At 60.8% G+C, this 12177-nt stretch overlaps 1 protein-coding gene across 2 annotated transcripts in view; it reads left to right on the top strand.

The window, feature by feature from the left end:
• The window catches only part of TRAPPC9 (trafficking protein particle complex subunit 9), a 160854-nt gene that overhangs the window by 98596 nt on the left and 50081 nt on the right, over window positions 1-12177 (top strand). For both annotated transcript variants that reach the window (XM_045861310.1, XM_045861309.1), the window contains one exon: window positions 7473-7583. In XM_045861310.1, coding sequence (XP_045717266.1) covers window positions 7473-7583 — 111 coding nt within the window. The remainder of the gene's footprint in view (window positions 1-7472; window positions 7584-12177) is intronic.

Raw genomic sequence — 12177 nt, 5'->3', positions numbered from 1 at the left:
GCTGTCACCAGGAAGTCTCAGGCTCGGTGCCCAAAGGCTGGCATTACTGGACCGTTGGCGTCCTGGTCATATTCTGGAGGTGACAGATTTGGAAAAAGTTGGAAGGCACAATTAAATCATAACCACTAAATGACAAAGGCAAGGGCTTAGGTAAGGAATGGCTTACCAGGAGGAAGGTGTACAAGGCATGGTACACCTATCCGAAACTCCTGTGGCCCACTATACTTCACTTGGGCCGAGGGGAATATGTTAGGATTGATTTCCCTCCTTTCAGATACCTGGGGCCCTTTTCTGTCCAAGGCATCAAGACAGAAATGGGAAAATCAGTTCAAAGTGAAACCCACAGACCGCCCGAACCCTTCACCAGCCCAACCACTTAGTTCAGCCAAACCGTTGAGTCTCAGGGGGCGATGATGAAAATGGGCTCCTTAAGTGAGGCCTGTATTACCATCAGTCACTCAGGTAATGAGGTTCTAGGCATATGCCCTACACCCACAGAAGAACACACAGGTTAATTTACACAAAAATTCCCAAGCCGGTCTCGGTGCCTGGGAGACCGTCTTTTGGGAAGACATCTTGTTACAAGGCGCTTGCTACAATGATATTTAACAGTGGCCATTGGACAGATCCTTTGTGCCTGTCAATTGAAAAGCAAATTTTCAAGACAGTTAGTTGCGCCATTTCTGATGTCCAATACTGAGTATTGTATTTTCCTCAAACCATAATTTTTCTCCTTAAGACAACCCTCACTGTTATTAAAGGGACTACTTTGAGTCCCGCTTTTAATTTTGATTGTTTGTTTGCATAAACACACCAAGAGCAGCCTGGATCACTTATGATCCTTGAGTCTACTTTGCTGGAACTCACACAGGCAGCCTTTAGATTGACTTCCCAGTCCGCCCCGCCCCCCCCTTGGGGCTCAGAAGCAGAGCCACACATCTGCCATCTGGCTTCGCCTGTACCAGTTGTTTCACTCAGACCCTTGAGGCTTCCGTTGTGCTTACAGGTTCCTTTTGGCCATCTTTCAGGAAAACAACCTTCGTTCCTCCTCTGGAAAGACTGCCATGGACCGCACAACCAACCAGAGTACCAGGCTTTTCTCGTGGGCTTACACTAGCTCCGCAAGTCAATCCCAGGTCCTCAGGGCTTTCAGGTGACGACCAGAACCCATACATGCCTCCTTCAGGCGTGACGTTCCAGTCAAAGTCTTGGTTAACAAAACCACTGCTAACGACTGGTCTTACTGGTTTTATGCAAAGAAACCTTATATTATTGCTAATGCCAAATTCTGGAGGGATCAGGTAGGGAGAAAAATACAAAGTGTGAAGGAAAATCCTTTTCCTTCTGATATCCACCAGGCTCCTCAAAACTTTCCTACAGAGTGTGAAGTTTCAACCTTCCCTGGAATCCTCAATTTCCTTTTCAGAGCAGATACAGAGCGAAATCCAAAACACAGAGTTCCAGAACAATACACAGGTAGAAGCATTCTCTTGCACCAATGCGTCCACTGGTGCCTCGCAGAGACATGCTCCTCCAGGCCTGGTCTCTTGGCAGAGACCTGCCCCTGTGCCTCTGGCTGAAGCACTCGTCAGCCCCAAATGACCCTTCCTGGGTCCCGCGTGGCAAAGGCATGCTCCCCAGCCGGTTACAGGTGGCCTTTCCTAGGTCTTCAGGTACAGGTGTCTGATCAGAAACAACACCAATGTGAGACATTTGCTCTTTTTCCATGAAACCATAAAACAAGTAGTTCAGGTTTCCTCTACTCCAGGTTTAAAACTTTCACAACCTTTACACATAATTTTCGCATCCAGATTTTAACCATCATTCTCTTTTAACCCTGGTTCCTTTCCCACACTGGGAAGGACTATACTTAGACTCAGTACTCAAACTCAGCATGTGGCAGCTAAAAGTCTCCAGCTTTCCACGCACTTTCATGACGTGACAAGCACTGTCACCCTGTACCGGGATTCGTTGTTTCTTTCCGGAAGAGGAATTTCAGACCTTCCTCCGGAGTGCAGGTCCAGCCTTCCCTTTCTGCCTCAGCTGCGGCAGGAAGAGAGTCAGTTGGCTCATCCCCCACAGTCACTTGTCCCCGGGGCTCCTGGGGGGAATAGTGGTGGGTCGGGAGATGTCCCGTGGAGCCCCCGGGCCTCCTCATTCATTGTCGTCCTCCGTTTCTTGCCTTACCCTCCTTCGACCTGGATTCCTACTCTCCCTTTCCCTTTTGCGATGGGGGCACTCACTCCTCCAGTGCCCCTCCTCCTTGCAACAGGCACATTGATTACGGCCTAGGGCGCCTTTCTTCTCCGTGGGGCCCCTTTTGCCTCTGGCCCGGTGGCGGGCACCCGATGAGTTTCCCTGTTCTGCCCCAGGGCCCCACTTCTTTCGGTTTCCCTGGGCTGACTCCAAAAGCACTGTGGCCCGCTTTGCCTTCCCTGCTTCCCGGGCATTGTGGACTGTAAAGGCTACGCCCACCAGCTGGGAGGAGCTCGTCCCCAGTACTCTGTCTACACGCTGAAGTCTGTTCCTGATATCCGGAGCGCCCTGCCCAATAAAAGTCATGTTTACCATTATCACGTTCTCTGGTGCCTCTGGATCAATGTCAGTGTACTTCCTGTAGGCCTGATAGATCCCCTCTAGAAATTCAGAAGGATCCTCATCTGGCTTCTGCTGGAGAGTCTGTATCAGGTTCAGACTCCTCTGCTTGGGCACTCCTTTCCTAAGTCCTTCCAATATGCACCTTCTGCAGTGTCTTAGAGAGGTTAAGCCATCTGCTATTCTGTCTGCCATACTGTTTCAGTCTAGCAATGATGCAGTAACTCAAAGAACCATTCACTGGCCATCTCAGCTCATCACCCAAAACATAAGTAGGCCACACCGTGTTACAATAATAAACCATTAACCATTAATCAAGGGAATCTTGTATGTCGACTTAGCACAGTAGTTCTCCCAATCCCTTAGGATCCTACCCAATGGGCTCCACTTAGGGACTGGCTCAGTACTACTCTCACAGTTCCCACAAAGCAAGCAAAAGTTCAAACAAAGCAAGCAAAGGTTACAGATGGCGTAAAGACCAGGTATTTCCAGATCCATTATCCAAAATTCCCGCTCCATTATTCCAAAAAAAAGCACTCAGAAACCAAGTTTTCAACTAAAACACTTTCATGTCTCTGCTCTCTCTCCGTTTCGTTTCCTTTTCACCTTTCCAGGCGTGATAGGCGGCTGATGCCCTCAGGGGGAGTGCGGAGAAATTAAGTCTCACTCTCTCGCACCTGAGGGGGTCGGTCTGCCACGGACAATTGTCGTCCCTTTGTGGTCGCCAAAAACTGTTACAGAACAAACAAGGGGGCCTGGGACGATATACTCTTACTGAAAGAAGCCCCCAGGTCTGTTATGTCCGCCACCAGAGCAAAGACATCTCTCAATGCCAGAGATTTGTGAAAAGGAAAGGAAACATTTATTTAATGCTATACAGACGTAAAGTAGGGACCTAATGTCTTCACTAAACATCCTAAAGTCCTTTAAAGGACTCACAGACAGACACAGTCCTTCCTTCCTTTCCCCTTTGCCCAGTCCAGAGTACCATATCTCCTAAAGCTGCGGGGGTCCCTACTCTGGCAAAGGCACGTGGTCCTCTCTCCCCAGACCCCGGGAGTCCCCACTCTGCCAGAGCCGCGTGGTTCTCCCTCTCAGGGCTGCGGGAATCTACACTCCGTCAAGGCCGCGTGGTTCTCTCCCTCAGGGCCGCGGGAGTCTTCACTCTGCTAGAGCTGTGTGGTTCTCTCTTGCAGGGCTGCGCATGGTTCTCCCCCCAATGGCTGCTGCGTCTCGGTTTAAATCCCAGTGCCAGTCTTCCTCTGAAGCCCCATTTCCGGCTCCTCTCACAATTGGCTACAGCTGCCAGCATTCCGGGCAGGTGTGGCCCTGTGGTGTGGAGCCAATTATCTCCAGGCTCTTCTGGATCTTATTACAGATCCCTATTTGAGGCTCCCCTCTTGGCTGCACCCCGTTATAGCAGCACCCCCAGAGCTTTAGGGCTGCACGGGGCTTGTGCGGGGCTCTGAGCCGGCCGGGGGGCGGTCCTCCTGCTCCCTCGGCCCGGGCCAAGCGCCCCAGCAGAGCCACTGCCACGGGGAACCCTGGGCCCACACGAGGAGCGGCGAGGCCAGGAAGCACCCGTCGGCGAACGCATGCCGGAGACCCCTTCCCCTCTGCTGCATCTCTGTAACGGACTAACTATCGACTGTTTAAAGAAGAAACGACACGTTCAGTTTTGTAGTGCTTGTCAGGTGCAGAAGTTAAATACGTAACAAAAATGTAACACGAAGAAACAAGAGAAAAGGAGGGGGAAATGGAAGTTTCAATGCAAAATGTTACGTCATTTGTGGTCAGAACGTGATAAGTTAAAGGTGCGAATTGTAAACCCTTGAGCAACACTTCAGGTGTGGGAAATGGGCCGGAAGAAATAAAACGGACACTGACAAATACTCAGTTCAGAGGAGGGGACTTGTTGGCAGGAGATGAGGCCGGAAGAACCCGGAACGTGTGGTCAAGTAGAACGCACGTAGCAGCCCTGGCTGCTGTGGCTCAGTGGGTTGAGCACCAGCCTTCGAACCTAAGGGTCAGCAGTTCGATTCCCAGTCAGGGCATGTGCCTGTGTTTTGGGCCAGGTCCCCAGTAGGGGGCGCACGAGAGGCAGCCAAACATTGATGTTTGTCTCCCTCTCTTTCTCCTTCCCTTCTCCTCTGTCTAAAAATAAATAATAAATAAAAATCTTTAAAAAAAAACCCCTTAACCCGCCATGCTACCCTGCCACGCCAGGAAGCCCTCTGCGTGTCAGTGGCCCACCGGGCACGCCTCAAAGAGGAGTGTGTTAGAAAGTGGCATCCAGATGCTGAAATGTGCACGTGGGTGCCGCACGGGCCGACTTTCGGAGGGGAGGGGTGGGGAGGGTGGTTTGCAGTGATAGAAGGGACAAGCCGCCGGGGGCACCTCACAGCGTAGCGTCCGAGTGAGACTGACCTCCGAGGGGGCGACGGGGAGAAGGGAGAGATCACGGTCAGGGATTTCCACACCTGCCTCTCAGTGTTGGAACGAGAAAGCCGAAGATCAGACAGAACACTTGTCCCCATCCGAGTCTGGGGTGGGTGGACGTAGACAGGCTGCTTTTTAAAACATCATTTCAGAATGGACAGCCTTTGCCAGTGGAGTAGGCGCCTGTGTCTTCGAGGGACGCTGGAGGCCCCGTGACTCAGCGTGGCCCTGGTGGCACCAGAAGCAGGTTCGGGTTCTTGTTCTAGTTTGCCTCCACCTTGGACAGGATCAAGCCAGCGCCCTGGCCTCCTTAAGACCTGCGGAAAGCTCTGCATCCTGAGACTGGTTGCGAGGCCTTTCTGCAGCAGACGGAACGAGAAACTACACAGGCTCAGAGAGTTCTAGAAGACCGCGCCGACCTGGCCACAGGGGCACGCGGCCGTGGCTGCCTGTGTTGCCTGCCGGGCGGCCCCAGGAGGCCTGCAGACAGGGCCTGAATGCAGGCGGGGGGCGGGGGGAGAGGTTTTTGGGTAGACTCTGTCCTTGTCGTGGGGGCGTCCCGGATGCACTGCGGCAGAGTCAGTGCAGGGCAATTAGGGGGACCGTGTTGCCGGCGTGGTGACACGCTCTGCCCTTTCCTGCCGCACCGACTGCCCCCGAGTGAGGGGTGCCCCTGCCCTCACGTGCACGTCCCAACAGCCCCCTGGGGGTTCTGCCCGGCCCTCTCACCTTCCCCACCGGAGCCCCCAGTAATGCCACGGGCTGCGTGTTCCGGTCTTCACCAGGGACAGAGTCCCAGCGGCCCACGGGGCATCAGCTCAGGAGCATGCCGGTGATACACGGTGGTGGGCTCCCTCTCCCCACCCCCCGTGCCCACAGCGGGCACCTCGCAGGTGTCGGCGTGCCGGGCGGGCTCACGGATACACCTCCCGATTCCCTGTGGAGCGCGCAGTGCTACCCACCACCTCGAGGAGGCCATGCGTGCACCGCGCTCTCTTCCTGGGGGGCGCCTCCTCCCCGGCAGCCCCCTCCCCTCCCCCGCTCTTCTCCAGGTTCTCCTCTGCCTCTGGGCCCTGGCCACTCCCCGGCCCCGGCAGGTGGCTCTGCCCTTCAAGGGCTTGCCCTGTCCAGATCTCCCAGGAAGCTTTGCTGGGCTTCCCCACACCCCAGCGTGAGCGGGGGTCAGTGTCCACTCCGTGCTCAACGGAGAGCAACTCGAAAGAGCATCGTCCGCGCGGTGTGGGAGGGTGCGGAGTGGGGACACGGGTGGGCGCCACTGCCGTTCGGGGAAGGAGACCCTCTTACGACTAACAGGAGGCGAAGACCCGCCAGCACCTCCCGTGAGGAAGCCCCAGGGCCGACGCCCCACACCCGTGCGTCAGGAGGACGGGGCGCAGGGGCCGGCTGGGGGCCGAGGTCCGTCCTGGCGGCTGGCCGCGAGGACACCGGCAGCCGACACTCTCCCTCCTGCTCCGAAGGAGCACGTCCCTTCTCCTCCTCTGGGGAGTGCCCCTCCGCCCCCCTCTTCGGCTGGAAGATTCGGCTGTGATTAAAGATTTCATGAAGTTATGACAGAGGCAGAATGGATCATCCTTGAAAGCTCCTTTTCCTGTGAGCTGAGTGAAGAGGCCTCCCGCAGGCAGCGCACAGCTAATGGACGTGTCCTAGCGCTGAGCCTCTGGGGGAGACGCCCCCCCGCAAGGAACCCAGAAGCGACGGTGCGAACCCGCCCCTGAAGACGAGTGTCGGACAGCACGCGACAGCGTGTGCGCAGGAGCTCCGACGCCGCTGCCCCTGCCCCTGCCCGAGGCCAGGCTTTGTCCCCTGCAGTCGAGGAGACGGAGGGGGGGCTCAGGCGGGGGCGAGGGCCTCCTCCCATGTCTCCTGCAGCCCGGAGGAGGAGGGGGGAGTGCGAGAACCCACGCAGACACGCACACCAGCCACTGTGGTCCACGCTCGTCCCCGGACTCGGGCCCGCACCTGGCCCGGGGCCTGGGACGCCCGGCGAACGTCGGCTGACGGGGTGGTGACAGGGACGTGGCACTTGTCCCGTGGCACTGCAGCCCAGGGCCTTCCCGCTGGCCGCCTCGCTTGCACGCCAGGCGTTCCGTCCTCACCCCTGCGAGGTGTGGAGGGCTCGAGGCGCCTTCCCCCGGCCCGGCCGCCGGGTTGCACGGGGCGCCGCGGGCTGTGAGCGCGTGACCCGGGACCCGGGGCCGGGGGGGGTGCCTCCGCACGCCCACCCGTCAGTGCACTCAGCTTTGCCCGGGGCGGGTCTCGCGCCTCTGTCGGGCCAGGAGCACGTGACAGGCGTGATAACCCGCACTCCCGACGCCCTCAGGTCGGGGGCAGTCTCCGGGGAAGAGAAAGACGCAGAGTCTGCCTCCCCTCTGGGGCTGTCAGAAGACCCTGACCTCGCCTTCGCCTTTCCCCCACAGCACCCGCCAGTGCCACCTGCTCCTGGACGCCTTCAACTCCACGGAGCGCGAGCTGACAGTCAGCGCCCGGGGCGGCGAGGAGCTGACCCTGCACGCGGGCGAGTGCCAGCGGTAAGTGTCCCCGCGTCCCCGTGTGCCCCGCCCGCCGTCAGCAGGCACCGCGTGTCCGCTGCTCTCTGTGATGGGGGCGTCTCACCGGACGCCTCTCTCTCGTACCTGAGCCGGCACACGGCCCCGGTCGGGCCCTCCAGCGCACTGACCCCGGTGGGGTTTGGGAGCCTCGCAGCAGCGGCCTCTGGTGGCCGACCGCCGTCCCCCCTGGGACTTGTGCCGGGGCGGGGAGTGTGCGGGGTGTCCCCGAGCCGCAGCCACTCCTGGGGGTGCGGGTCAGCGCTGTGCGGCTTCCTCCCATATAACAAGCTTCTAAACCAGCACGAGGCCCTCGAGGGAGGGGCGCTGTCACCGCCTGACGGACGGCCCTGCGGGGACTCTGACAGGCTCCTTACGCACTGAGGGCTCTGCAGCTGTGACCGAGATGGGGGACGGCTGTGGCCCCAGACCCTGGGCCGCGGTGGCGCGGGACCGGCCCCTGAGCGGCTCTGTCTGAGTTTCACTTGTTTCTTCATCCGCTGTGCACAGCGAGGCCGGCACTGTGCCTGGGAGCGGCCGTGCTGTGAAGGCACCGGCCGGCGGCTGCGGAACCACAACCCCTCAGGTCCCGTGGTGGCGTGGCGGCTCTCAGGTTTGGGCGCAGCCGCTCGTTGACCGTCCACCCTGTCCTGTGCCCCGCGCCGCTCCGGAGACGTCGTGGCGCAGAGTGCGGCGGGCACAGCCCTGCCTGCGCCTGCGCCATTTGCCAGGGAAGGCCACCAAAAAGCACGCTGTACCTTCACCGTGGTGTCCATCGGTCGTCATGTTTTTAAGACAGTCACCTTAAATTCTAACCACTAGAGCTAATGGTAATTCTCGGTGTCACCGAGCACCCGCTGGTCACAGACTTACACAGAGGAACGCGGCCGCCGCCCGAGTGCTCCTCGCAGCTCCCCGCCCTCCCCACAGCACGTCCGTCTCCTGCGGGTGCAGTGCCTGCCCTTCCGAGGCGTCGCCTCAGTGGCTGTGGGAGGGGCCGGCGGGAGGTGGCGCGGGGTCCGCCCTGCAGGGAGCCTCCGAGACGGTGGCATGCCCACGGGGTGTGGGCTCAGCCACAGAGGCCCTGCGAGTGGACTGGGCGCCGCACGGGGTGGGACTGCACGGCGCTGGTGCCCCCGGACGCACAGAGGAGGACCTGGAGGACAGCTGCACCCACCCCGCCCAGCGGCGGGCGCCTGGACCCAGCAGGGACGTGCCATGCCCTGAGGGTGATGGGTGGTGGGTGGTGGGTGGTGGGTGGCCGGGGCAGCACTGGAGGTTCACCGTGAGACCGACCGGAGCACCCTTTCCGCGTCCGTGCGTGGGGACATGTATTTTCCTTTCTCGGCAGTGCCCGGTGGTGGGACTGTGAGGTCCGTGCGTGTCTGTCCAGGAGGCCGCCAGCCCTCCTCCGGTGGCCGCACCCCCTCAGGCCCCGCCAGCTCTGCGACAGCCTCCTCCGCGCCGTTGCCGGCACCGGCACTCGGCGCAGTCAGACGCCGACTCGGCAGGCGTCCTGCCGGGTGCGTTTCTGTGGGGACTTGGACCCGGGTTTCCTCGGTGACCGCTGAGGCCGACCGTCGTCTCCTCCTGCCTCCACTGCCCGCTGCGCGCCCTCTCCGGGGAGGGGCGGGGCCACGATGCCCCCACTGAGTTCTGCGCGTTCCCCGTGGGGTCCGGGGCCGGTCCTCTGTCTGAGCTCCGTGTCGGGAAGACTGTCTGTGGCTCGCTTCCGCAGGTCACAGGTTTTCCGTGTGGACGAGGCCGGGTGCGCGGCCCCCCCCCCCCCCCCCGTCCTCGCCTCCGTCCAGGTTCGCTCGGTGCATCTGTCCCACCGTGCTGCCGGGGCCTCACGGGGTGGGGGCTGCTTCTTCGAACGTTATTATATTTTTAAGTTATAAAATGTCCTTTTGCCTTTTAAAATATTTTTGATTGTGTATTCCTATTTTTGTTCTTTCCACTTCTATTTTTTATTTTAGCTCGCATGGAGCCTGGCTCCGGCAGCCCCGGCCTCGGGACCGCCTCAGGGCCGGCGCCGCCGCTTTCTGCGGCCGGGTCGGTGTCCTTTGTTCTTCCTTCCGCACGGCAGGTGTTGGACACTGTGTCTGGACGCTGGGAGTGTTGCTTTCCGTGGACTCTGACGCGGAGCGCTACTTTCTGCAAGCCCCGGCAGGACTCCGAGGGTTTGGTTTGGCGGGCGGTCTGACCGTGAATTCTGCCTCCCTCCTCGGGTGGAGGTCAAGGCCTTGGCCCCTCCAGCTCAGGTTCCCACGCCCCTGCCCCCGGGTTCTGGTCTGCCCAGTCGTGACCCAGTAAGTTGTGCCGGCCCTGGCCGGTAGCCTCTGGCAGGCTCCGTGGGGCCGGTGCTTCCGCGGCAGCCGGCTTCAGCTCCCGGCGCGGCGTCGTGGCGTGCGCTGTGGGGAAGAGAGGCACACGGCCGGCGCCTGTGAGTGGCGCCCGCTGGCCCCTGTGCACCCTGGGTCGGCCCCACCCCGTGTCACTTGGGCCAGGCTGAGGGGCGGGTGCACGGAGTTCAAGCCTCAGGCCGGCTCTCCGCGTCCGTGCTGTGCGGGCTGATCTGGGGCGCAGGGCGTGGGGGTGAGCCCCGCAGGTGGGGCCTGCAGGCGGGGGGGCCCAGGCAGCGGGATGGGCTCTGGGGACCTGCCCGGGCAGTTGGTGTGTCCTGTGTCCTCTGGGTTCCCTCTGCTCTCCGTGGCCGGGCCCAGCGCAGGGTGTGCGTGGTGGGCAGGGGAAGCAAGGCCCGCTGCTGCTGCCGCTGTCGGCACGTGCACCCGGGGCTCAGCCTGCGGCCGGGGCATCCTCAGCCGCACGGCCGCACTCCGGGGTGGTCCTGGTTTCCAGGAAGGACAAGAAAAGGCCCCAGGCGGCCGCCAGTCGACCTGGATGGCACGGGTTGGAAGGGTGCCCCGGTCTCCATGTCTCCGTGGCCCCGAGCGTGCCTGCACCAGCCGCCTGGGCTCTGGGCTGGGGGCCAGCTGAGAGGACACGCGGCACTCCTCCCCGAGCCTGGCACACACCTGTCCGTGGTTTGCAAGGGGAGTCCGAGCACTTCCCACCCTTGTTTGCTTTTCTCGTTTAATTTAGAGAATACGGAGTTTAGTTCAGAATCGATGGAATGTGTAATTAGACGGAACAGCACTTTTTTACTAATGGCGTCTGCTTCAGCATGATTGAGGTGTTTTGTGAACAGGATGGGGCGTCCCACCGCCTCAGAGCCAGCCGGCTCCCCCGGGAGGGTGGTGCTGCAGCGCCGCCCACAGCTTCCGGGGGCCGCTCAGTTCAGCCAGTGTTTCCTGCAGCACCTGCCCCGTGCCGGACAGCGTGCCGGGTGCCAGGAAGGTGCAGGCAGACAGGGTGCGTGCCTGGTGGTCAGCGAGCTCTCTGTCCGTCGGGGAGCAGTCCGCCCACGGTGCTGATGCTGGTCCGTGCTTCCCCAGGGAAGGTGGCGCGTGGGAGGTGGTCAGGAGGGGAGCTGAGGCGGGGAGAGGGGTGTGAGGCGGGGGACGCCCTGGCAGGGCCCGGGCCACAGAGGTGTGGGCGGATCAGTGCTGCTCCGAGAGGACGCGGAGAAACCCTCCCTGAGCCACCTCTCGGTGCCAGGCCGAGAGCGGGAGGTGGGCGCCCGCTGCAGTCTGTAGGACAACACCGCCGTCCTCTGGAGCTCAGGCCTCCAGGGTCTTCCGCGTGGCCACCATGCCCTCCTCACCCAGGCCCCGCCCAGCTCCAGTGGTTCAGCACCTCGGCCAGCGCCGTCCTTCCCAGCCCTCACTCCAGACTCCAGGGCTGCTGCCCCACCCTGTCCTCCTTCCAGCCCCCTCCGCCGCTCCGCTCCCCCCCCGCCCCGCCGCTCACAGCCTGCTGACCCGCAGGTCCCGGTGCACTGGGCTGCGGTGGGCCAGGCGCGTGGTCAGTGCCCTCCCTCCTCACCCAGCATCCCCGGGCCCCTCCCGATGGGGTCTGGGTCACCCTTGTGAGACTGGGAGCTCCCTCGGAGACTCAGGCACTCCACCTGGGAAACCAGCCGTCGCCGCGCCCGCACTCGGGGGCTCCACGGGAGCTGCGTGCAGGCAGGCTCCCCGGGTGCTCAGCACAGAGGCCCCCGTGCGGGCGCTGGGGGGGAGGGGCTCAGACGGACTGCGTTCCGGATTCTCGCTGGGACGTGTTATTTCGCCCTGGTGCTCAGGCCTCGTGGAAAGAATCTTGGCCTTCTGGAAATGCATTCTAATTTTTATTTTCTAGAGGAATCTCCTTTAATTCTTGGGCTGTGTTCTATAAATAGATCCTGTATTTTTCTTGAAAACGCTGTTTGTTGAAGGTTATGTACGTGTCAGTTTGCACACAGACGATAATCAGGCAACGTCTGATTACAAATCCCTTTCAGAAGTCACCCCTCAGGAATTGTGTCTTCCTGCGGGCGACTTTGGTTTGGCCTGGGGCCACCCCGCCAGCCTGAACACTGGCCCCACCACCAGCCTCTCCTCTCTGCCCCTGGCCGCCTCCTCGCCCTCAGGTGCAGGGGTGCTGCTGCTGCCTGCCTGCCTCCGCCGGGCCTCCT

Source organism: Phyllostomus hastatus, unplaced genomic scaffold (assembly GCF_019186645.2).
Source record: "Phyllostomus hastatus isolate PE091 unplaced genomic scaffold, TTU_PhHast_1.1 phas_scaffold_21, whole genome shotgun sequence".
Classification (NCBI taxonomy): domain Eukaryota; kingdom Metazoa; phylum Chordata; class Mammalia; order Chiroptera; family Phyllostomidae; genus Phyllostomus; species Phyllostomus hastatus.
This window is presented reverse-complemented; position numbering and strand designations above follow the sequence as displayed.